Source organism: Exophiala aquamarina (genome assembly GCF_000709125.1).
Source record: "Exophiala aquamarina CBS 119918 chromosome Unknown aczIA-supercont1.23, whole genome shotgun sequence".
Taxonomy (NCBI): Eukaryota; Fungi; Ascomycota; class Eurotiomycetes; order Chaetothyriales; family Herpotrichiellaceae; genus Exophiala; species Exophiala aquamarina.
The window spans coordinates 95,695-120,837 of record NW_013550565.1 but is presented as its reverse complement, the minus strand read 5'-3'; the positions used below and the strand labels follow the sequence as shown (position 1 = coordinate 120,837).

Here is a 25,143-nt window from a genome sequence, read left to right as displayed (position 1 = left end):
ATCTTTGCTGTGCGGCCTCTTCATATCTCGGCTGTCACCGACGTATTGATCGCTTGTGCGTTGTTTGAGGATACCAGCGTTCATCATGCATGTCTTATCACTGCTCCATCTCATCCCTTTCCTACCATGCCTAGTGGTAGGCGCAGAGCAAGTGCCTTTGATGGAAAAGGCGGCAGGATGGCTTGATAAAGCTAAGAGCTACATACCCAACAGTGGGCCCGTTGAAGCTGGTGCCGCCGTTGTCGCCGACCAAAGAGTTGAGCGTATCAATATCCGAAATTGGCAGCGCAAGCTCTCTCCAAAGCTTGACACTGAGGAGGAATGGATGATCTACGTGACTGGTGGAAATAAGAGTTGCTACGGTCGATGTGGACACGCTGATGCGACTTGGAATGTAAGTCGGCCCCTCTCCCGTCTATCAATTTTTCAAAGTCTGACCAACATTGTGCGTTCAGTTGTCTGTTCCTCTGCTCGTCCCCTTGCAAGCAGCCTCATCAAAACCTCTACATCTGGGCATTCTCGATTGTGAAAAGGAAGAGGTCGTGTGCACTGCATGGGGAACCGCCCTCCCATCGATATACCACTTCAGCGTCCCCAAAAAATCTGAGCCACAAGCTAAGGTTCCTCTCCATATTGTTCCACTCAACCTGTCATCTGTCACTACAGCCGATATAATCTCCATCCCATCGGCCAGCAAGTCACGGTACCTAGACTTCGCAGAATATGAGGGAGCAGTGCACCCGTTTGACGGCTGGCTGGCGCAATTCAACCTCCTGATACCTTTCGGGTACGTCATGTGGGGTTTCGGTAGCACGCCCAGCTGGTTGATGATGATCGGTATCTCCTTTATATCTAGACAGATCATGAGCAGGAGAATGGGCGGAGCATCAGGAATCCCAACCACAGGCGGTACCGCCCCCCCTCCACCTCAACAGGCCCAAACACCCTCCCGGCCTGCAGCTGGCACACCTAAGTCTGGCGGCTCGAAGAAGAGAAGGTGAAGAAGAGACGTTGTGGATGAGGCGCTCCGTTGGTCTTAGACTGTATCAGCTTTGAAGGGCGACTCATTCGATTAGCGAGGGATGGTTGTTGGCAAGGGAAAAGCATTGTCTTGTCTTGTTACACTTTCGAGCTTGTATTTTCTCCCCAGAATACTCTTTGTTGCTAGACAGTGGCAGTTGAGATGGTAATATCCCTGGTTTATAATGAACAAATCCACCTATTGTACCCATACACGCTTGCAGGGTGCTTGTCAATATGGATTTCTGTCTTCCTGCTCCATGTCTTACTTTCCCGTGAAGGCGGCTCGACCGCCCCTTCCCTTTGACCTTGTGCACCGAACTGCATTTCGAATACCTCTAACTTGCCTCCCTACGTATCTCCCCCTTCGCCCCTATCGGTACTAATAACAACACCAATCTCTCTCCGCAACAACTCCGACAAGCTCGAGCCGTCACGAAGATAGACCCACCTGCCCCCAGCACCATCGTCGCCCGCAGCTTCAGCATCGTCGGCCATCACAGACCCCTCCTTCTCATGCTGGCCCGCATCCCCCGCAACCACCCAGTCGTAGCGCTTCGGCCCGGACACCGGCGACGACAGCCAGATCTGCTTGTTCGGCGGCTGCTTGTTCACCACGTAGCTGCCTTGCATCGGGTGTATGATGGTGAGGACGCCGGCCTGGTCAATGTATTGGTTAGTAAACACATACTAGAGGTAGGATAGGATGATTCAATACGCAACGTAACGCAACGTACCGAATACTCGACATCAATCCCGCTTTCCGAGCTCTCACTCAGCTCCTCCGCTGCGTACACCAGCCGGTCCAGGTACTCGTCCGCGATCTCGTGGTACTCGGACTCGGAGAGTTGAGCCGCTGCTGGGGAGTGGCTTGAGCCGCTTGCGTTGGGCTCTGTCTGCGGTGGGGATGGGTCTGCGCTGTCGGGTTGTAGGCCTTTAGCGCGATGGTGGCTGAGGGAGAAGCTTCGCTGCTGTTGCTGCTGTGGCCGGTGCAGGGTGGGGCGGGAATTGTAGAGTATCGGCAATTGAGAGGTGGGAGAAGAGATGAGGGAGAGGGAGCGGTGGCTGTAGTTGCGATGGTGCTGTCGCAGGCATCGCGCGCTGCTTGATGCCCGGCTGGTGGCTGTGGTGGTGCGGGAGAGGAGCCGGGTTACTTCCATCGTATGTTAGATATTCATATAACCTTGAGTACTCAATAGACCCGGATTTGCTTCTTAGCTTAGGAATGGTAAAGGAAGTATAGGTACCGAGAATGGAGTACGGGAAAATGTGCTCGTATAGTTCACAGAGATATGACGACAGTTTAGACGCAACGTCCCAGAAATCAATATTTGGAGGTCACTTATTGGCTCAACTGGAGTACATCTATTTTGCTGATATCGTCTCTACTGATACATCCTTTACCATTAATTTGTTTATCCCATTGCTTGTAGTCGTCACAATACAAACGTAAACGGAACGGAGTTAAAATTGTATTGCAAGTTATATAGTGTATTCAAATAATAATACACGGGGTATTTCCCTAACCTTCAAGCCCCTTTCACATTCCGCGTGTTTAAGTGTGTTCTATCATTCCTGGTCTCACACGAGTTCTTCGTCCATCACTCTCAATGCATGTTACACCTTCTCCCTTCGCCTTGCCAGTCCCGGTCGTCTCGCCGGCCGTGTCCCCATGTGTCGTGGCGGCATCAGACGAAGAGATACGTTGTGCCCATTTCAAATCGTGTCACGCGCCCGGCACTCAAACGCACCCCATGTGCCAATAGCAAGTCCCATTAATACGAACGGGCTTCATCGATTAATTTCCAAAGGAGTGATTCGCTAGGTAGCATCGGCTAAACCTGGTAATTCGGTAGAAGGTCAAATCGAGCGAGAATTAGTGCTGGCCAATGTCTGTCGTAACTCTGTTTGAACGCGGGAAGAGACGGCCATGTCAGCCTCCTCTCCGAATGGATTGTGTCCGGATCGATGGAGGTCCATAATTTGTGCTTGTGCTTGTGCTCCAGTCCAGTTAACCTAAGGCCCCGATTGACGAGCTGCTTGCGCGTGAGCTGCATTCAGACGTTGCTCGACAATTGCAGCCAGCTTCAAGCTGCGCAGTCAGGGGTTTCCAACTTGGTGGATTCCTTTGGTTGCAAATTCGGTTCAGAAAGTCTCCTTCTGATCTCTGGCTCTGGACTCGACGTAAAATCCAGCATCGGGTACTCTTTCCTGGTGGACTTCTTGCCTTGTCAAGGCCTTGTCGACTTCTCTCACTGCAACCAGCTCTTTCACTCTCATAATCTGACCTGCAACGGAGGGAGTGACAGGGTGAAAGACAGTGGCCATGCGCTTGCGCAGGCCTAGCGCTTTCAGGACATTGGCTGATTTACTCGGGAGTCCGATGGAGGATCTAATGAGGGTGATTCGGAAGTACGACATGGTAGCGGTAGCTGGCTGAAGACGCTGGCGGGCAAGATGGTTGAAACGCGAAGAGGCTACTTTTGGATGAACGATGGCTTGTGAAATTGAATTAGAACAGCTCTTTGGATTTCATGCAGTTGCCAATGGTTACAAAAACGATACTGCACTTTGGTGCATATGCTGCACCCGATCAGCTCTCTACGGCGCAAACTCTAGACGTTGCTGGGCAAGGCTGTGGCCTGTCACGTAATCTCAATGTCACATGGGCCTTTCGGGACAGAGCGATAGGCGGTACGCCGCGCCTGCGAAGCCAAGAACAGCCCCTGGAGATTCGACATCGGCCCTGGGGAAGTCCATCGGCCCCTGAAGCTCAGGGACGAAACCCATCATAAGCCCCAAGATTTACATCAGGCAGCGTAGGATAGTGACAACTCCAATCCCGCGACTTGCACACTGTTTGCGTTGTTACCTTGCAAACAACGCTTTCACATCCCTCCCAACACTCCTGCTTCCTTGACTATTCAAACCCTATTCTATCCTGCAGTCGCTCCGATGCATTGGCCCATTAGAAAACCGGCAATTCCATCCTTCTAGACGCTCCTATCCTACCTCACCGGAGTCGGAGCATCTGAACCCGTTTCAACGGCATGGCGCCCAACGCAACCGCCAATGGCAGCGTTGGCATGCCTCGAATTCAGGACGTCTTACGCACCCCAGAGGACTTGGAAAAAGTAATCAGCTTGAAAGCCGAGATCAACCGCAAGAAAGGCGATGTGGATGCAAGATTACGAGAAGGATTGAAAGAGCATCTCGACAACACTCAGAATGGCATGTCGACCCTATCCGAAGGACAAAAGCTGGTCGGACAGATCAAGGAAGAGATGAAGAGCATTCATGATCTTTGCGAGCAGGCACAGGCCATCAGAAAGAACTTCCCTCAACTTGACTACCTCGCACGAGTACACCGGAACTTTGAGGCAACAAGAGCAATGCAGGCCGGCCTGGACACCTTCGAGAAGGACTGCTCCCTTGTGCAGAGACTCTTGGAAGATGATGAGGCTGATCTGGAAAATCAGCCTAATCTACTCGAGGCACACATGCGATTGACTCGCCTACGTGACTTTCGCGATGAAGCCTTGGACCAGATAAGGAGAGGCAAGGATGCCAGTCTAGAGCAGACCCTCCTTGATTGGTTTCAGCAACTAGATGGCATCATTGATATGTTCGATGATCATATCGGCCAGGTTTGCATGAATCTTATCGAGCTGGTGCAGAGGGACAACAACGGTATGATCGTTCGTCTTGCCATTGTCATCGCATCTGAGGAGAAGAACGATGATCGAGTTCGTGCTCTACAAGATGCACAGAAGGATCATCAGGATCTAGTAAGCAAGTTTACCTCGTTCACTATTGGACCCAAAACCATTCGTGGTTACAAAGAAAAGTTCCTCCAAGCTATTGAAGCTGTTGCCCAAGCGAAGTTTGAGGAGACGAGACAACAATTTCAGGCCGATCCAGATCATCTGGACAAGCACACCAAATGGTACTTCAATGACCTGTTTGTCTCTAAGCAAGGCATGCAGAGCCTCTTTCCGAAAAAGTGGAAGATCTACAACACCTACGTGAACATCTATCACAAACTCATGCATGATTTTCTCATTTCATTCGTGGATGATGAAAATATTCGGTCACCGATGATGCTTGCTATTGTTCACTATGTGGAAGTATACTACAAGAAAATGAAGAAACTCGACTATTCGCAGTCTCAGCTGAAACCACATGTCTTGGATTCACGGGAAGGAGATCTGATTCGAGACTACAGAAATCTCATCACGAAGGCTCTCAATTCTTGGATTGACCGAATGTATGTCACAGATAGAAAGAACTTTACTTCCCGATCAACGGAAGCGATCGAGCAAGATCCAGACGGACACTTCAGAACTAAAACGCTGGGTGATATGTGGCGAATGTTACACGAGCAGGCTATGGCAGCAGGGGAGTCTGAACGAGAAGATGTCGTTGAAGGCGTTATGAGTGCCATGTTCAGTGCCCTCAAATCAAGACAGCAGCAGTGGGAGACAGTCATCGATGAAGAAGTCGATCGTTACAAGAATCCTTCGCCAGAACAACTGGAAACATTACAACCACTCCAAGACTCGCTCCTGGCAATTGCAAATGATCAAATTGCCTGTGTCGATGATGCAGCTGGAGATATTATAGACGATCCCACTGCACAGAAAGGGTATCTGACACGCTTCAAAGAAGACTTCCTCAAGCTATCAACACCCCCATCTGCCAAATATATGTCTACGAATGGAACCACAGAATTGGATGCTCTTCGGGATGGATATGTCGATCTGGCCACACATTGCATTAATCGCTTCGTCCTATTGGTCTTTAGGGTCGACTTCCGAACCATCTTGACGGAACTTTTTGTGCCAGGAAAGTGGTATGAGCAATCTGCAATCCAACGGGTTACCACTACTTTCGACGACTACATCTCGGATTATAATGCTGTTCTCCACCCCTCCCTTTTGGACATTATGATTGAAGAACTCTCTGACGGTCTTTTGATCCAATATTTGACAGCAATACGGACGAATAAAGGTGTCAAATTTAGGCGAGGTGAACCATTTCCTGCTAAGTTTAGGGATGACGTTCTTGCAGCATTCGCATTCTTTGAAAAGTATCCTGATGCGTTTAACGAGACTATTAAACCCAAGTGGAAAGCTGTCAACTTCACTGTCCAGCTCCTTGAGGTTGACAAGGTTGAAGTGGTTGGCGTCTTTCAACGTTTCAAGAACGAGTTTTGGGATCTTCAACTTTCGTGGGTTGAGGGAGTATTGAAGACCCGTGATGACTGGGATCGTGCGACGATCACTGCTGTAAAACAGGCTGCCGCAAGTACATACACTGAAAGAGGAATGGATACCATAATGGGTAAGGTCAAGTGAGCCAATTTGATGAACGGTGTTCACCAGGGCCTTGACCCTAGCAGGTCACTGATCATATCATGGTGTGGTGGTGACTACCAGCTGCCTCCACGTCAGATTGCTGCAGTCAACCCAAGCAGACCCCTGGGCCAGATTGCAATGAATCTGTCCTCCCTCTCTTACGGAGACACCAGAGCCATTACCAGAGACGGAGTCTAGCTTGACTAGAGTACTTTATGCTCACACATGAGACTTTCAGTTCCTAGAGAAGGTCAAAAGGGGCATGCACGAAAGGAGGCAATGCAGACGCCATCCCATGTGTGCTTGACGAGGGCTTATGACTAGTTCGAGCCGCTCCAGACCTCTCTCAGGACATGCATTGTTTTTGCTTGGCAAGTGTTGATCACCATACACCGAGCCGCTCGCGAGGCAGGGCAATGTATCGATCGATTCCTTAAGGATGGTCTCGTTAACTCCCAAGAGAGTGAAGGGACGGTTTGGACCTGACCCGTTGCCATTCCTTCCCAATTATGTGAGCCGGCGTTGGATAGCTTTCTAATACATGACGCTACCTCTTAGCACATACAGTAATGTGTAGAATTGCCGTCACCCTGGGTAAACAGAGAATCTGTGAAAACCCATGTCACTTGCATCCGCTGCAGCCTAGTCTTACCACTTACAGTTAAGCTTCAAACCCCGGCAAGGGCCAATGATCTGAGACTTCAACCTAAGGCTTAGAAATGCCGTGGTATGAGGGAAAGATAATTGAGTCATTTGAAATGTATTCTCTGCATCCAATAAGGGAAGTACTACGCTTTAGAAGCTCACACGTTGAGGCTAATCGACATCCCGGCCTGGTGAAGTAACCCGCATAGTGAAATATATCCACGGTACTTCGACTGCCACCACGGCTGGCGCACCACCCAGTACTGCTGTTGGTAATAATAAGATCTATGGATGTTTGAGATGCTCTGTGCTATGGTCACCTATCTATGTTGTTCATACAAGATTTGATGTGTCTAGACCCTTATCTCTGGAAGGGTACGGAAATCAGCTAAACCGGCTCAGACTTCGTACAGCCGCTAATAGTGCTACTTTGTAAGCTAAAGATAATACATATATATATAAAATAACCGTTTGTTTATCTGATGACCGATTATTGATTCTTCTATCATCATGGTTTACGGTCGGTGTTGCCGTACTCTCGTCCTCAAGACCCTTGCTAGTTGCTTCGAGCTAGATCGTGGAACAGCGAGGTCGAACCCGAGTATTATAATAGGTATCAATACAGTAAACAGCACGCGCCACAATCACGTCTGCCGGCCACGTAAGGCTAACCTGCAACCTTCACGTGCCATCGTAATGTTCTGCCGCCTTTAGCTACTGACACGTAATCCTCTTTCAAGAGTGTAACGCTGCTTTAGACACTATAGGATAAGCTTTTGAAATCTTCTTACGAAAGTAGTTATTGGGAATCCACGTTTCGGTGTGTTGAAATGCCCTTCGTCGTGAAATATGGCCTGAGTACTACGAGAGCCTCTATATTAGGTATTTTGACGAACATAACTAACAGCCGAGGACGGACTTAGAGTAAATTACGCTGTAATAACAATCCTCTAGAAGGTATAATTAGACCACAGCTATAAGGCCGAATTAATCTTGCCGCTTCAGTATCGTTAAGTTTAGACATATATAAATCATGTGAGTCCCATCATTGCTCCACTCACGATCGGCAGCACCACCTCATCCGGTAAGCGTACTAATTAATTCTACCAATCGGTAGATACATTTTTAGAATCACGTGTAGTATTTTACCAGATCGTACCGAGGACAATACTATTCAAACCTATGGTTCCTTCTACGAGCTAAGAGCGGCATGTCGGTGTTTATGATGCTAGCGGATAAATGAGTAGCTAAGTACTAAGAATGTAACCTAGTCGTTCATCCATCCATCCTCGTCTCCTAATTTATAGACTATCTGTAAGATGTCTTCCGAAGACACCGCCGTTCTTAAGATTGATAGATTCGGGCTCGCCGTACTAGCTGACCCTCCCTACGATATCTGCAACATCGAGTAAGCAAGTTCCTATCCTACTCAACCAACTTGCCTGACGTCTTCACCGTGTAGTATTGTTGCCATTCACGGCCTTCGAGGTGACCAACTCCAGTCATGGACTCACGGAAACGGAGTCTTATGGTTACGCGATCTCTTACCTGCCTATGTACCCACCGCGCGCATTTTATCGTTTGGCTATAACTCAGAACTCTTCTCCATATCACGCAGCTCGACTCAAGATATTGCCAAAAATCTGTTGCAGCATATAATGCAACGTAGTGAAGACAGTGAAGTACTGGCACAAGTGGTCACCTTTGGTCTTCGCTAACCTACGATAGCTAAAAAAACGGCCTCTAATCTTTATTTGTCATGGCCTTGGTGGTCTTATCTTAATTTCAGTACGTAAGGTGGTTGTTATGGTGTGATTACACATCTAATATTGCTAGGCACTCAACCAATCCTGGACATTCAGGAAGTCATATGAGGGAGAGGTAGTTCAACGAACCTGTGGCATCGTATTCCTTGCAACTCCCCACCGAGGGACTGACGCTGCTAAGTCAGCAAAAGTTATGACGTCTATTCTTTCGATATTCAGAAGCAGTAGCGCAGATGGCTTGCTCAAGATTATGATGAAAGATTCCGAGGAAGCTTCGATGCTGCGGGAATCGTTCCTGGCATACTGCCAAAAAATTGAGATTACAAGCTTTTGCGAATCAATTCGGCTTAAACATATGAGTGACTTAATAGTTACACAGGAATCGGCGTTTTTGGGACTCCCAAATGAACGCCGTCTCTATCTACATGCGACACATATTGAGATGTGTAAATATTCTGGAGGAGATGATGTGAATTTTCGCCTCGTGAGTTCAGAAATCGAGAGAATGGTCTCCTATGCCGCTGCAAAAGAGGAGAATATCGTGACAGGACCGGATAATATTTCATCGATCTTTAGTACTACTAAAGTCACGGCTGAGCTGGCCACTGATAGGCGAGTTTTGCATTGTCCCGATTTAGTCAACTCTACTGACGATAAAGGTAGCCGTGAGGCGGAAAAATGGTTCGAGCGTCTAACGACAGATGTCCATCGTGTTGCTCACGAGCGCTACAAGGATGGGCGTAATCGAGTTAGAGTTGCCATAATAGATACTGGAATCGACGGGTCTCACCCGCTTCTGAAGGAATTCCGAGAAAACGGTCAAATTCGATGTAAGAGCTGGATACTAGACCAACCAGCAGATAAAGACGAGCACGGACACGGCACTCACGTTGCACATTCATTCTTCAGAGTGGCCCCCAAAGCTGAGATATTTGTTGCAAAGGTATTTCGCACAGGTGTTCCAAAAGAGCTGAGTGATAGCAAGGGATTGATTGCTAAGGTAAGTTTCCATATTGTCAATCTTGTGTGGCGACTGATTTGTTTTCCTGGAAAGGCAATTGATTATGCAGCTTTAGGCTGGAAGGTCGACATCATTTCCATCTCATGGGGATACTCCGAGGAAGTGGTAGAGATCAAGGCTGCCATAAGGAATGCATTCCACCGAGGTGTCATTATATTTGCTGCGGGCGGAAACTCGGGGGCAAACCCGCGGAATCCGATCCTTTTCCCTGCATCTCTGCGACAGGTTATATGCATAAATTCTACAGATGCATCTAATAAGCCCTCAAAGTTCAATCCCCCGGCGATGGCTGATCGAACTCTCAGCATACTTGGCGAAGCTGTGGCTGCTGCGTGGCCCTCTAGTGACGGTGTGGGTGCGACTTCTGTCCAAAGTGGATCATCAATTGCCTCACCAATAGCTGCTGGCGTGGCCGCACTCATTCTCGAGTATGTTAGGCAACCGACGGCGAAGAAAACTGAAACGGTTGCTGATCAAAAGAGGCTCAATCATTCCGATCAGATGAGAAAGGTTCTCCAAGCAATGACGATCGTGAACGAAGGTTTTCATTGCATAACCCCTGCAAAGTTATTTGACGAGAATACTGATCAAAGACACGTCAGGATCTGTTCTGCTATATCGGGCATTTTAGATAGCCTTTGAGACATTCTTCATGGGATTTTGCATATTATAAGACCACTATGTACATTTTGGAACGACAAGGTCACACTGAGTGCCATCAAGATCATCAGCTGCTTGCAGCAGTATATACGCAGTCCCATCTGGGCCCATATCTTCCAATGTAACATCTTCGGATCCGACACCTTGAAAATCGAACTCTAAGGCCTCTGGCTCATGGCCTGAGACAGTGTCCCGGCTTAGTAACGCTCCCTTCGTAGTTTCCTTGCTACGGCCACCGTAAAAGCATTCTCGCAATCTATAAGCGTATATAAAGGGATGATCGGGTATGAAAGACAGCGATCGCTTAGTCGATGCGGAAGTTTTGAAATTCCCACCTCCCTCGAGCGGAGATCCGGTACCAACAGCTGACATGTCCCCCCCCCCTTCTGCAGTCTTCTTCGAGCCCTTCTCAGCGGAAATAGAGTCTCCTTCTCCAGGATAAGCAATCTTAATACCTGTCACCATAAAGACACGCTTCTTAAAGAGCCCCTTTGTGATGAAATCCTGAATATGCTTCTGAGCTAAGCTCTTCTCCACATACTCATCCTCCTCACTGAGTTCAATGAACTCAGCGACCAGATGGTCAATTTGTTCCAGAGCGTTCTGATATGCTTCACGACTTATATTCAGGTTCAGCTTCGCGACGATCCCTTGGACGGCACGAATGAAGACGCCGCCTTCAGATAATGATTGTGACTGGTTCTCATGCCGAAATGTCTTCATCGGCATGGAATGGACTTCAAGATCAAAATCCTTAGGATCTAGAGGTCCTGACCGAGTGATGGGAGTGGTGGGAGCTGATGGGTTAGATATCAACTGTCCCAGCCTGATTGGGCTAGCAGGCCCTGGTGGGTTGAGAAAATTTGGCGGAAGAAAATAGGTCGGTCTTTGCCTAGGTAGTGGCATTTTATTACGACTTAAAAACGCCGAGGTATATTCAAACTATCGATTAAAGCTGTATGTGTTGAGTCATTAGGGAAGAGAAGTCAAAGTGACTACTTCTTTGTGGTTCACTTCATGATGAAAGGTGGGGTTTAGCCCCGCTAAGATACTTGCCGCTCTTAGCTCGTGGAAGGAACCATAGATTTGGACACTATTGTCCTCGGTACGATCTGGTAAAATACTACACGTGATTTTAAAAATGTATCTACCGGTTGGTAGAATTAATTAGTACGCTTACCGGATGAGGTGGTGCTGCCGATCGTGAGTGGACAGGCTGGTTCTTTTAATGACTGAATGAATGGCGTAATGATAGTTACGTATCTTACGCGGAAGTATCAAATTTTATCCGATTTGTCCACATGCTTCGAGTACGTCTTAACCATGATAAGTTAAGCTTAGGCAATGGTGGACCAGGTCCACCTATTCTACAATAATTCTGCTTCTATCCAGGCGACGCCAATTGTGCACATCACTCTAATGTCTGCGATCGTCGAGAGATGAACCCATCCTCCGTTGCAGTTGGGCATATCGATGCCTTCACTTGTTCAGTGAAGGCCCTCCATCCCTCCTATTTAGGAACTTCAGGACACGTTGAGCCGAGATTGTAAGGCTAGTTTGCAAACAACTCCAATCTGAATCAAACTACATTCCTACCTCATCTATTGAATCTGATCTATGCTGGAATACTGGTTCGGGCCGACCAGGGAAGCCTGGAAGATGTCCTCGATCGAGTAGAAACGGAACACCGCCGTCTACACCTGCGTCTTCATGTTTGCACAAAACTTTACATGCACGAAGCGTAAAATCTCAGTGAACAACCGCGTAGTAACCCATATGGTTATCAGCAGTGACAGAACCTGCCTTCATATCCGACCTGATTGCCTTTACTTACGTTTTACTTAGGTATAGTATAGTAGGCAGAAGCAGTAATTTTCATGTTTGTCTTCCCCCGTCAAGCCTCGGCCTAGTCTCGAAGCTTCCCACTTGACTTCCAAGACAAAACTAATCAATCATACATACCACAATCCTGAACTTGAGATTTAAAACTTCGATCAAAGCATTGTTTAGCGTAGGCGATTAGTTTTCTTCTTCTCTCGCCCTTGCGAGGAAGGTCCGGTGTTAGAGTCTTCCTTTCAGAAGTGATATATTTTACTGACGGGGCGTTGCAGGTTTCGCAGCCAACTATCCTTGCTCGATCTAAGGCGTGGTTTGAAGATGAACAGCAAGGCATGAATGTAGACGTGCAGTCATTGCAGTGCTCCCATGAAAATGGTCATATGTGTGCTTGTATATGTTTGTGCGTGTGTGTGTGTGTGTTCTCAATGACGAAAAAAGAGGTATTGTATGTGACTAACGCAAGTACGAATCCTACCTACCTCGCCAACACACAACATCCCTGAGAGAAAAGTAGACTGTAGGGCAGGTTCATGTTCGGGGACAGAAAGTAGTGATGTTTGTTCAGATGGTTGATGATAATGGTAACAAAGATGTAAAACAAAGAAAAACATGAGAACACACATATACTTTCCAGCCACATATGGAAATCGAGTCGTGTGGACAGGCCGTATACCGCTATGCATATGCAACACGCACACAGATAAAAACACCACACACAAGCCAGGCACACAACCTCCATCTTCCCCCTGTGAGATTTCTAGGATTTTGCTTTTTCTGGCGGCCCTGGTTAGTTCCACAGGGCCATGCGCTGAGTGCTTGAACCCAGAAAGATTCCTTCTCTATTCCTTCTTGTGCATTTGGAGCCTCCTCCTCTTTATCGCGCTTGCCATCTCCTTGCTATGCTCGTCTTCTCCTGTCACCAATCCACAACTACCGGGTTATCTATCACCTCACCTTTCCCCTTCCTTATACGCATTGCACTGCGATGGACTAATCTAGCTCAAGAGTCTAGAAAAGCAGTCCAGCAATAGCAACAGCAAAACACGCAGCGACGCTCATCAAGGTGCCGGGAAGCTGGGCTTGGGCGGCAGCACCGGTGAAGGTGGCGACGTTTGCGGGTTTCACTCCAGTAGCGGAAGTTGAGGCCGGGCTTGGTGGGTTCGTCACGACAGGGGCCACGGCTGTTGAGCTAGGTGCGAAAACGTGAGGAGCGCCCGGTGCAGTTGGGGCCACACCAGTACTGGGGCCGGCAGTGTAAGGAGCGGCGGGTTGAGTTGGGATGGGGATGGTCAGAGTGATAGTGGAGGTGACGGGTGGGTTCTCGACAGTCACAATTGTGGTGGTGAAGCCGTGTGGGCATCCGTTTGCGTCAGTGGGCCAGACCCATGGTGCAGCGGTGGTGCCGGGGTAGACCGTGAGGGTCGTCGTGGCGGTCCATGTGCGAGTCACGAAGGTGGTGTGGTCCCAGTCGGTGTAGTGGGTGGTCCAGATCGTGGTGGTCACCGTGGGACGATGAGGCTTGTTGGTGGTCGTGACTGGTGCCACTGTAGTGCTGCTGGTCCAGTCTAACCATGGCTCATCGATCGAGCTGGTGCTGCTTGTCTGAGCGGGATCAACAGGCTTGCTTGTGGCGGTCCAGTGTCTTGCTGTCGTGGAAGTAGGGGCAACGGGAGCAGAGGACGAGGAAGTCCAGTCTTCCCAGGGGTTTCCAGTACCAGAAGAAGTTGTGGCTGGTCCAATGCCATGAGTGGTCGTGGTGCTTGAGGTTTCGCCAACAGGTCCGTGGGGGCGGCTGGTTGTTGTGGTGGTAGTCGTGGTAGGTGCAGAGGAGCTGGTAGTTGGGTGAGGTCCGTGAGAAAACTCAGAGGTTGTGGTGGTCGTTGGGACAGTCTCGCTTGTGGTGGTTGGATGAGGGCCATGGGAGAACTCGGAGGTTGTGGTGGTAGTCACTGGTGCCTCAGAAGTCGTGGTTGGGCGGGGCCCATGAGGACCCTCAGAGGTGGTCCAAGTAGTGGTGGTGCCTGTTGTCGGTACAGCCTCACTGGTTGTGGTTGGGTGAGGACCATGAGGACCCTCAGTGGTCCAAGTAGTGGTCGTGGTTGTTGGGCCAGCCTCGCTTGTGGTAGAGGTCGTAGTGGTCGGTGCAGCCTCGCTGGTGGTGGTGGTGGTGGTGGTGGTGGTTGGGTGAGGGTGATCATAAGTTGTAGTTGTCGTTGTGGTTGCAGCAGGAGCAGTGGTTGTCGTTGTGGTTGTAGTAGTAGTAGTAGTAGAGGAAGTGGTGGTGGTGGTGGTGGTGGTGGTGGTGGTGGTGGTGGTGGTAGTAGTAGTGACAACTGGGATACAGGACAGTTTGTTGAATGCTGCCTTGACGTTATCAGCGAACGGAAGACCATTGGCCTGAGTATTTCTGGCAGATTCGGTGGCCTCCCAAAGCATGACACCACCGAAGACTCCCTGGTACATAGGATTGCAAGAGAACTCCTCAAGCAATGCTGTTGTCTTTTCTAGGTCAATATAGAATCCCGGGTTGGCGGCAGCAGGAGAGGCAGGCAGACCCAAGAAAAGCTGGATATTCTTGTTTTTGGAGTTTGTCTTAAGCCAATCAACCCATCCGAAGGAGACATCGGTATTCTTGTTCAAGGTTCCTGTGCTGAAAAGCGACGCAGCAGAGCACGGGTCGCTGTTGTAGTACTGAACCCAGCTGAAATCCATGTTAGCTAAATTGTTCCGAACGCTGCGCGATCAATCGTCACTTACACATAGTCAATCACAGAGTTTTGGATCGCGTCGCTCAATTGAGGGTCGTTGATAAAACACTGGGGAGCTGCAGAAATAATGAGTGGCTGAGGACCAGCAAGTCTTCTCAATTCGTTGACAAGGTCGGCGTAGCCAAAACCGCCACCATTCTCAATATCCAAATCGAAGCCATCAACAACAACACTCTTGCCAAATGGCCGGGGGTACTCGACCAAAGTTGGGTCGACTAGAGGACCATACGAGGCCCAGAGGAATTGAGCAAAGTTAATGGCCGAATCCTTAGATGTAATTTTATTGTTGGGTGAGTGGCCACCAAGCGACGCCAAGATCTTCTTTCCCAGCGCTTGACATTTGGGAATGTCCTCTTCGATCTGCCAGCATGAAGTAAACATCTTTGTCTGGGTTCCATCGGGAGCAGTCCATTCGCCGCCGCAGGCGTTTGCGTAGTTGGTACCTGGGTATCCGTTGTTGCCTGCCTCATCAGGGAAGGAGTTGACAAAGCCGATAGGGATCACATCCAAGGTTGTGTTCGCACAGAAATCGCCCAGTCTCATTTGATCAAATCCATTGCCCTACACAAGCTGTTAGCGCCTTGAACGCACTATGTGTGGAATCCTTATTTCGTCTCACCCAGTATGTAACGAGTTTTGGTTGTGTAAATCCTCGTTTTGCGAGTGTCCTTGTTTCTAGGATCGGCGATGCGAAAGTTGTAGAAATCAAAGCAGCGGTAGCCAGCACGCTGGCAGTGAATGTTGTATGCATATTGTCAAAATGTCACGTGTTTTCAAAAGGAATGGATATGGTTGTTGAAAGGAAAAAAGCGATTGGTATATCACAGCAAATAGGAAATGAGTGTCTGGACTCAAAGAGTCCGAGTAAAAAATGACTGGACGCAAGCAAAAGCTCGCAGGCGCAAAAGTAAGGACCGTGGTTAATGAAAGTGTAGAGGCAGAAAGGAGGAGGAAAAGAGAGGGTACATGAAGCACAAGATACAAGGAGGTCATACGCAGACCTGGCCATATGGAGTAGCACCACATTTGCTCTGAGAAGCTAGATCTTGCTCCACTATTCGCCATGCGCCGGGTCACAATGTGCTCCTCCACCGAGGATATGGGGACTACCTCGTACTCACCGGTTTGTCGTCGGTAGGGTGACGCATGAGGGAGATGATGGATTAGTCTAACGGCCGGGAATGCGTAGGTGAGTTATCTCATTGGACCAGAGGGACAACCTGATACTCCCGGGTTGCAGCTGCTCTAGGTTGAAGCAGTCTCAAGAATAGCACTCCCCCTCGAGTTATACCGCATGTGGAAATCAGTACGAATGAAAGGGAGCAACTTGTCTGCAATGGCCGTAGCTTCAGAATCTGGAGGGGTTGTTCTTCGGTAAACCAGCTCCTAGTTGGCAAGGTGGATCAGTCAATGGTGACACATCCTTGTGAAGTTGGTGTTTTGGCGTGGAAAGGGAAGGCTCCCAAGGTCAAATCTCCGGACCAGGCTGTGCGCTTGTTGGTGGCGTGCTCAGGAGAAGGATAAGACTGGATGGAAGACGAGAGAAATCTGGGTCGCGGTTGACACAAGCTTTCTACTAGGCCATCTTCGGGAAGGCGTCACGATGTCAGGGGTAAACAACCATCAACAGGGCCTGGCGAACTCTATCCCTGCCGCCGTGGATCTCTCATTTACTCAAGCTGGGGACTCGGGCCTACGAGTAAGACCAGAATGGTAGGACCCCTGATCATCAATGGCTGGTGGACGGATGCCAGCCATAGAACACCACAAAGCCATTATGTGAAGCCTAACTCACCATTACCGAGTAAATACTCCATACTCCGCACATTCATTGTCGTTTAAGATTCAAATCAGAACAGCTAATCGTCGTGAATGGATGACCTATCGCTCTCCAGCTCCTCTTAGGCCACGTGTGGCTACCAATTGCATTCCTTAGAGAGAAGGCGATTGTACACCCCCTTGTAAGAAAATCCTTTAAGATTAGGAAATCATTCCTCGTTGGAATTTCGACAGGGAAAAGCATTTTCCTTTTATCGCTTATTTTTCGCGCACACCTTGAAACGAAATCTTGCCTGTACGGATCAGTCTTGGGGGCGCTGGGGCTGGAAATTACCAGAAGGGGCGGATCTACTCCGTGCTCATTCGAGAAACGGAGAACGCCAGCAACAGCCACGCATGGAGATGTCCTCCGCCTCTGTTTCGGCTATTACCAACCCACACAATCACATAATAACATCGAGTATTCCGGGTACCTGCATGCAGGCAAGCATCGAGTACGGAGTAAGTACCAAGCACAAATTTTGACTGCCGCTCTTCGAACGAGGAAGATCATTCCACCACCACGGATGCTAGGGAGTGGAATCACACTTACCTTCCGGCTTTGTCTCTAGTTCAAAAGCTCAAAAGACATAGTAAGAACAAATACGGAGTACATAGAAGTTGTTCATTTCCCATGTGGACCACATCAGCGGGTAAACCGACGCCAAACGGCGGCGCGTGGCCGTTGTTTGACAGGATCAATATTGGCACGTCTAAAGCTCAAGGCTGCATCCTACGCCCAGCTGTCATACCCAGAAGCTTGGAATGCCCTAGTTGACTTATTATTTGGATTGGATTCTGTCGTGCTTATTGTTTTGCCGAGCCCAACATATACTTCATTGGGAAGATGCGATGACGTCGTCGCATTACGATGAGTGGGATAAGGATCTACAACATTCCAAGTGCTAGGCTTATGGATTAAATTGACCTTTCTATGTTGAGAAATGATTAATATCGTTCACGCGCAACGTATTCTGAACTCTTACCACCGAGGGAAAGAAGCATTCATCAGATCAGATACAAATTCCATCATTGCTCTTTTGTGGGAATCCCGTGAAACATCAATCTCAGCATCAATGACCTTTTACGCTCCTACGAAACATGATCTATACAGAGTTTTCTCAATAGTGGGTTGATACACACAACCCCACACCACTCTTTGAACCTGCAAAACCTTACGGGACGTTGATGGGTCACGGTGTTCAAGGCCCCATTGATCGCCAAAGATCAACAATCGGAACTCCCATCTTGATATCCCGGTCAACCCAAAAGGAAACATGCTAGCTCGCCATGTGTGCCGAGAGATCCGATCTTGGAAAACCTTCAGACCGTTGTGTTTTGATTACGGGCTTTGATGAGCAATTGATCGACAATTCTATAAATCCTTGCTCGAACCATTCCTACATGCCTACTTACCCATTTTCCAGGAATAAGTCGAGTGCATGCATGTGCACCACCGAGCATATTGCAACGTCGCGGCGTTCGGGGAAACGTAGGGAACTCAGGCGTAAACTTTACCCTAGATTGAGAATGGCATGAGGTATACGTGGTTTTCCAACATACCCGTAGTTTGCGAAACGTCGACATCGAAACTATTCCAGTCCGGCCATAATCCATTTGAGCACTTCAACTTCGCGACCACTTTGTTGCATGAGGCAGGAGCACTGGGGAGACTTAAATCTTGGCGACACCATGAACTAGAACTCACTTGTCATTTCAAAGCACTAGCAAGATGAGGATGAGTACATCGGTAGGTAGGTGAAGCAACAATCATAATAGAGACCATGCTTCTCCTCAGCATTTTTGGTCTAGTTGCGAGAAAATATATATAGCGGTAATCTGCGGTCGCCAACTTTTGTCCTTCTGAAGCACAAACGAAGGAGGAAAATCCGAACATATCTTTGCAGCCCGAAAAGACCGAACATGAGGTTTATGACTTGCAAAACCACCACCATTCCCACTCGTTTCCTTCATAATGACGGTAAGTGTTTCTCGGGGGTGATGGATTCGTGCTCCAAGTCTTGCTCACTGCTGGTTTCGCTGGCCACCTCCTTGATCGGTCCTGTAAATCGCTTACGGGCACGAACGTAGTAATTGATGACAGCAAACGCCATGACGGCAACAAAAACAGGTGAGGCATAATTCATGTTCAATCCGGTGACTGGAAGCATGGGTGGGAAGGGCAAGAATATGATGAGGAAGATACAGAAAGCCACGGCCACGATGTTGACTGGAAGGCCGATCTTGCCCAATGTCCAAGGGCCAAAATGAATAGGATTTCGGTGGTCGAAGCGGCGCATGGCAAATAAGATGGTGGGAATTGCGTAGGAGAAATAGAACCCCAGCGTTGTAAGTGAGATGAGGGCATTAAAGGCTGTAGTTGAGCCGATATTGATAAGTGAGAGGAGCGAAACTGCGACTGTCAATGACACAACGGCGTTCGTCGGGCATCTGCTCTGGGAAGATATCTTGGAGAAAAACCCTGAGAAAGGCAAGCCGTGATCGCGAGAGAAGGCCCAGATTAACCTTGAGACTGAGGCCATGCATCCGAAGAGATTCATCGAGAAAACAAGGATAACTGCAGTCATCATTGCAGTTGCCGCTCTCTGGTTGCCTGTGGCTTGAAGGAAAACAGCAATAATTGGAAATCCCGTTGGAGTTTCGAATACTGCGTCGACATCGGTGATCTGTTGATGCATATTGTCAGCAAACAAACCCAAAAACGAAACATGTATTGGGGGAAAAGTCGGGTGGCAAGTGTAGGTTCTTCTCTGGTATATCGACGGCTTCTCAGACTTGAAGTTGCACTTACGCTGTAAAGGATGGTAAGAATATAGGCAAATCCGGCCAAGCCATTGATGATGACCGACCAGATCATTGCACGAGGGACGTTGAGCGGAGCATTATGTGCTTCTTCGGACATGTGCACAACGGCGTCTACTCCAGCCAAAGCGAAAGCAGGAGTGAGAAAGCCGAGGCAGAAGCTGACTCCGTCGCTCGACCACCCACCAGCATTGATGAAAGTGCCCCAGACGTCGTGATTGTTTGTCTTGTCCCCAGTAGCCAAGATCCCGATCGTGACAATGAAGAAGAACAAAACGTGGAGACTGCCGCCCAAGGTCTCCCACAGAGGAAGAAACTTCTTGCCGACAGTGTTTCCGAGAGCTCCAAGAAATGCCGCAGCGATCATCATAAGGCTGGCATGCCACCTCTCTGGTGTGTAGGAAGAATAGTTGAGAACTGCCACACCTTGGATCATGGTGGCGATCAGGAAGCATACCGATGCCACAGCTGCGACCCATCCGGTAACGGTCACCCAGCCCTGTATATAGGAGATCAACGCTCGCCATCTTATGGGAGAATGCTCAGCGCTCCAGTGATATTGTGCGCCGGCAATAGGCGAGCTAAAAATCTGGTCAGCCAATGGATCAGAGAGTCTTTTGCTTGCAGTCTTACATTGAAGCCATCTCCGCCAATGAGCCGGCGATGCAAAGAGTCCCCAGCACCGAGACGATGAAACCATAAACCACTGAAGCTGGACCTCCATTGAGGAAAGCACCTGCGAACAAGGCACTCGTTGCTTCCCAGGTGCAGAGCGTGCATGCCGACATCCCAAGCAGGGCCCAAAAGTTCCATTCTCTCTAAGAATTATTGGTCAGCCAGATTTCCGGGCAAAGGACATTCAACAGACTTACCTTCAATACCTCCTTCTTCCCTGCAGCTTCCAAAGCAGCTGCATCTGAGTTGTAGAGAGTCATACTGGAAAGACGGCGAAGAATTGCAAAGAAGAGCTATAACACAAACTAGACAAGGAGGAGAAGACCTGCATCGGAAGGAAGTTGACAAGCGACTCAGTGGGCTTGCGAGGTTCTTATGGGCGGATGATGCAAAGGGTGGTTGATACACATGGATTGAAGCGAGACAAAGGGCATTACTCACTTACCTCAGAAAGGCAGGCCAGAAGACAATTCACCCTGTCACGATTACGCTTAACCAATTGTGACAGGCATTCGTTGGCATATTGCCAGGTCTCAATTCAGGTCCAGACAAGCAAGGTGATGGTGTGCGCAGCAGCATCGATGGTAGAGGACTTGAACCATCCCAGTTTAGGCCCCTTTCTTGTCTGCGGGGGCCTGTTTATGTACCATCAATGCCGAAGGTGGTGGCCATACAAGTGTCATGATACACAACTGCCAATGACATCCAGCAATTGGCTTGACAAGATCAGCAGCCTGCGTCTGCAACGACGCCACCTGCATCGGCGCCGGCACGCTAAACGGGGGCAAGCATCCTCTCAAATAGTCAAGCTCCCTGTAGGTTGGTTCAAGCCTTGGCCGGGAAGGCCCTCCGCGGTGGTAGCTTGAGCTTGTTGCATGATTGCCTCCGTCCTTTTTTCTTAGTCGATGCTTTCCTAAGCCCTGGCGAGGCTGTAGACAAAGGGCTTCTCGCTTTCTTACTTGGGCGACATAGAAAACAGGATGATGGCAAGTCTAAAGCTGGTGTGCCATCGGTTGCGCAAGAACTCGGCTTGTTAAGAAGCCCAGTCTCGAAAACAAATAGGAGAGGGATTCCCTGACAACATCGGTTCGACTGTTGGATGGCTCATGGCCTGCCTGGCGGCTTTCAACCAGGGATCAATTGCTTAGTCTGGCACCTACACTGTCGCATGAAAAGTGAAGTCCAATAAGGGCCCTTGGTGTCACTACCTCCTAGACTCCTCGTACTCATCTTTCGTTTCGGCGTTCCTCCCAGGTATCTGTCGAGTAAACGAGGTAGCCCAAACTGAGCCGAAACTATCGTCATAACAGACACTCCAAGAGATTCTCATCACACGAAAAAGCCAGACGGAGTACCGAGTATTGCACAGCATACAATTCGAGGGCCTCGCTGGTTGAATGCCACTCCGCACTGAATTTGTCCCCATTCATACAAGGAAGGCAGTCCTGGATCAAAAGGCGACCGAAGCGGGTGGAAGAACAGAACGCATACATCCGAACTCAAAGCGTGTCTAGGCCGTAAATTTCGTCCAGGGCCGTAATATGTACCCAAGTACCTCGCACATATGCGACATGCAAGTTTGCATGCTTCTTTGCTTTTTCTTCTTGCAAGATCTGTCACTACCCGCATGAACTCGTCAGGGGCAGCGAACAGGAGTGCTCAGTAGCAGCAGCAGGCCTACTTCGAGCATTTTTCCAAGCGGGCAACAAGAGATAGCGAGCGCCTGTGGCGTGATCGCCCCGGGGTGAAGCACCTGCAGCTGTCAAAACAACAACACAGTAGTGGTGACAAATTGTAAACCCTCGATGAGTTTTGTTCTCTTGCTTCCTACTTGCTTCGATCTCCTTCGTAGAGTGCTTGCTGGATTATGGGCAACTCTTCGTCACTAGTAGAGAGTCTCGCCTCTTAGTTGAATTTATCTAATAACAGAGTGCCTCTGAAGGCGAGGAAGACTGCCATGTAGAAGAATGTTGACAGTGGTGCGCCGTGGTGTAAAGCCCAGCCATGAGCCTTGAGAGGGTTACTGATCACAATTAATACCAGTCAGCTACTTTATCCTTCTCTCAGTCAGAGCCGTGTTTACTCGTACTAGAATGCTATTAAATCGACCAGAAATTCAAACCCCCATCAACATAGCCCTCAAATATCTGGTCGAATACTCTATGTGGGACACGAGGTAACTATAAAATAGTGGTCGCTCCTGCCCTTAGAACAGCCTCTCGGAACGGAAAAATATGGGCTCCACAGGCTCCCGGGTCCCCGTCCAGGCGGCTTCCCCGCACAGCCGCAAGGGCGGCAATTGATGCTTAAAATCTTAAACTTTTGTTAGAGGAAGGGTGCTCCAAGCTTTTTTCCAATTTTTTGACGTTGCAACATTGAAAAAGAACTTGACCCTGCGCATTCGCATTTTTAAAACTTTCTCTAATTTTCCTCATCACATATCACTGCGCATAGGCGAATTAGTCTAGATAAAAATGGTGGATACAGGTGAAGATGTTGCGACAATTTTCGAGGACCTTGGGGACCTAGAGAGGGACTTCGCAAACGTCGAGCTCGATGCTCGTAAGTTTCACGGCATATCGGTTATGGTCGGTGTATTGCATTGCGAGACTGCGCTGACCGGATTTTATTGAATAGTTCGACGCAAGGAGTTTGCATTGAAGTCTTTGTACTCGAAGCGCAAAGCCCTGCTTGACAGAGTGCCCAATTTCTGGTCTACTGTCTTCGGAAATGCCCCCGAAGAGGTCCAGCAGTTCTTCTCGCCTCCAGACCTCGCCCTGATCTCGTCCATCACTTCCTTCTCCGTCGACCGATACCAGATCGAACAGGAGTTGAAAGGCGAGCCCCGCAGTCTGCGCTTCACTTTCGAGTTCGCACCGAACGACATCATCGAGGATACTAAGTTGGTCAAAGAGTTTGAATATAAGCCTCGTGCAGACGGACCCGGCAATCTGATATCCAAGCCCGTGCCCATAAAGTTCAAGAGCAAGAAGAAGGACGTTACCCATGGTCTGCTAGACGCCGCGGTCGAGCTCTACTCGGCCGAGGAGGCTCTGAAGTTGAAAAACGGTGACTCGAAGATTGATATCGTTGACCGAGAGGCTCTTTGGCAACACGAGAAGCTGCGGGAGAAGATGATCAAACTCGATGAGGAGTCCGAACAAGAACCGAGCTTTTTCAACTGGTTTGGTTTCCGAGGCGCAGTCAACACCAATGCTGAGCGAGAAGCCAAGCTATCCACTGCGAATGGGACAAGCAGCCCCGACGAAGAAGACGAAGACGACGAAGACGAGATCGATCAGATGCTGGAGGTGGAGATCTTCCCAGCGGGCGAAGAGGTTGCCATCACCCTTGCTGAAGACTTGTGGACGGATGCTATGGATTATTTCAGTAAGCCCTGGATCGTGTCCTTGAGCTGAGATTTTCGTTGTGACTGACTCCGAGAACAGTGTCCGCGCAAGATGAGGCTTCATTCGAGGCGAGTGCTTTCGATATTGACGAAGATGATGGGGTGTCGGATGACGCCGACGAAGCCCCAGAGCTGGTTCCTGCGGAAGAAGAGCGTCCGCGGAAAAAACAGCGTAAGACATGACTCGGTGCGCCAATTGTTTGGATGATTTCCTTTTTATCTCTCGCTCTTGTAAACCCGGGTTATATTCCTCTCGATAAAGGGCGTAGGGGTACGGATTAGCGCTTTAGGGCAGGCGGTCGGGATGATGGAGCCTCGGGTTCCTCATATAACAATGACCAAAATCAATAGAATGATCAATACCACAATCAGCACAGCGATGCAGCAACTGCTGACACTATCCTCGTTCCTCCTTATGACATCTCCAACCTTCTTCACACCCACGTTCAACTTTCCCCCAACGCGGTCGGCGAGCGTGTCCACCTCGGCAAGCATCTGGCCTTGCTCTTCCAGCTCGCGGCCCATGTCCACGGCCTGCCCGCGTAGCACACCGACCGATTGGAAGACGCCGTCGAGCTGCTCATCCTGCTCCGCCATCATGGTCTGTTGCTGCTGGGTCTCGAACTCGCCGTACGGATCGTCGTCGTAGCGGCGATCGTCCTCGAAAGAAGACGGACGTCGTAGTTTGCCGCCGCTACCAGCGGAGGCGTTAGTTGTAGAGGCCGCAACGTTTGCATCGTGCGTGACGCCCTCTAGCTCTCGCCTCATGCCTTCGACCTCGTCGCCCACATCCTTGACGAACTGCCTGCGCCGTTGCACTTCTGCCACGTCAAGTCCAAATCGGTAAGGGTCGGATTCAACGGCGGAGACGGAGTCTAGGAGGTCGCCGAGGTCGGTCGTTACGGCTTCGAGGTTGGATTTCAGATCCGCGCGTGATTGTTGGAGTTCGGGACTTGTGCTCGATGTCGAGAGTGTTCGGATCCGTAGGTAGCTGGAGAAGAGGTGGCGGGTAGAGGTGAGAGTCGAGAGGACATCGCTGTAGGATTACAAGGTTGTGTGTCAGTCACAGTGCTTGAGGCGCTTGAGAAACGAATGGATGGGATGGGAAGGGAAGGGAAGAGGGGATGGAACGTACGATTGCACTTCAAGGAAGGGGTCCCCGGGTTGTTGATTCGCCATCTTATGCTGAGGGCTAAGACAAGGGAGCGCGAGGGCGCATGAGGTAGGGTATCAGGAGGTGGTCATAGTAACTGGAGAGGACCGGGAGTTTCACTTGTATACGGACAAAGGATAGTGAGGTTGGAGTTCAATGGCGGTAAATTGTAACCTAGTCGTGCTGATT

At 49.3% G+C, this 25,143-nt stretch overlaps 10 protein-coding genes across 10 annotated transcripts; 4 read left to right on the top strand and 6 right to left on the bottom strand.

The window, feature by feature from the left end:
• Positions 1-85: 85 nt before the first annotated feature.
• A1O9_12401 (uncharacterized protein) lies at positions 86-1,001 on the top strand (the record flags this gene model as incomplete). The annotated part of the gene is made up of 2 exons (XM_013398620.1): positions 86-394; positions 456-1,001. The coding sequence occupies 2 exons, from the start codon at positions 86-88 to the stop codon at positions 999-1,001; spliced, it is 855 nt and encodes a 284-aa protein (XP_013254074.1).
• Positions 1,002-1,371: 370 nt separating this feature from the next.
• A1O9_12400 (uncharacterized protein) lies at positions 1,372-2,180 on the bottom strand (the record flags this gene model as incomplete). The annotated part of the gene is made up of 2 exons (XM_013398619.1): positions 1,372-1,680; positions 1,758-2,180. 2 exons carry the CDS (start codon positions 2,178-2,180, stop codon positions 1,372-1,374), a joined length of 732 nt encoding a protein of 243 aa, XP_013254073.1.
• Positions 2,181-3,165: 985 nt separating this feature from the next.
• On the bottom strand, positions 3,166-3,441 carry A1O9_12399 (uncharacterized protein; the record flags this gene model as incomplete). Its single annotated transcript, XM_013398618.1, has 1 exon — positions 3,166-3,441. One exon carries the CDS (start codon positions 3,439-3,441, stop codon positions 3,166-3,168), a length of 276 nt encoding a protein of 91 aa, XP_013254072.1.
• Positions 3,442-4,070: 629 nt separating this feature from the next.
• Positions 4,071-6,377, top strand: A1O9_12398 (uncharacterized protein; the record flags this gene model as incomplete). Its single annotated transcript, XM_013398617.1, has 1 exon — positions 4,071-6,377. One exon carries the CDS (start codon positions 4,071-4,073, stop codon positions 6,375-6,377), a length of 2,307 nt encoding a protein of 768 aa, XP_013254071.1.
• A 2,604-nt stretch (positions 6,378-8,981) lies between these two features.
• Positions 8,982-10,451, top strand: A1O9_12397 (uncharacterized protein; the record flags this gene model as incomplete). The annotated part of the gene is made up of 1 exon (XM_013398616.1): positions 8,982-10,451. The coding sequence occupies one exon, from the start codon at positions 8,982-8,984 to the stop codon at positions 10,449-10,451; it is 1,470 nt and encodes a 489-aa protein (XP_013254070.1).
• Positions 10,452-10,487: 36 nt separating this feature from the next.
• A1O9_12396 (uncharacterized protein) lies at positions 10,488-11,375 on the bottom strand (the record flags this gene model as incomplete). Its single annotated transcript, XM_013398615.1, has 1 exon — positions 10,488-11,375. One exon carries the CDS (start codon positions 11,373-11,375, stop codon positions 10,488-10,490), a length of 888 nt encoding a protein of 295 aa, XP_013254069.1.
• A 1,941-nt stretch (positions 11,376-13,316) lies between these two features.
• Positions 13,317-15,619, bottom strand: A1O9_12395 (uncharacterized protein; the record flags this gene model as incomplete). Its single annotated transcript, XM_013398614.1, has 2 exons — positions 13,317-15,009; positions 15,066-15,619. 2 exons carry the CDS (start codon positions 15,617-15,619, stop codon positions 13,317-13,319), a joined length of 2,247 nt encoding a protein of 748 aa, XP_013254068.1.
• Positions 15,620-18,864: 3,245 nt separating this feature from the next.
• Positions 18,865-20,652, bottom strand: A1O9_12394 (uncharacterized protein; the record flags this gene model as incomplete). The annotated part of the gene is made up of 4 exons (XM_013398613.1): positions 18,865-19,581; positions 19,707-20,298; positions 20,351-20,535; positions 20,590-20,652. The coding sequence occupies 4 exons, from the start codon at positions 20,650-20,652 to the stop codon at positions 18,865-18,867; spliced, it is 1,557 nt and encodes a 518-aa protein (XP_013254067.1).
• A 2,214-nt stretch (positions 20,653-22,866) lies between these two features.
• Positions 22,867-23,984, top strand: A1O9_12393 (uncharacterized protein; the record flags this gene model as incomplete). Its single annotated transcript, XM_013398612.1, has 3 exons — positions 22,867-22,954; positions 23,030-23,782; positions 23,842-23,984. The coding sequence occupies 3 exons, from the start codon at positions 22,867-22,869 to the stop codon at positions 23,982-23,984; spliced, it is 984 nt and encodes a 327-aa protein (XP_013254066.1).
• Positions 23,985-24,125: 141 nt separating this feature from the next.
• Positions 24,126-24,980, bottom strand: A1O9_12392 (uncharacterized protein; the record flags this gene model as incomplete). Its single annotated transcript, XM_013398611.1, has 2 exons — positions 24,126-24,837; positions 24,937-24,980. The coding sequence occupies 2 exons, from the start codon at positions 24,978-24,980 to the stop codon at positions 24,126-24,128; spliced, it is 756 nt and encodes a 251-aa protein (XP_013254065.1).
• Positions 24,981-25,143: the final 163 nt, after the last annotated feature.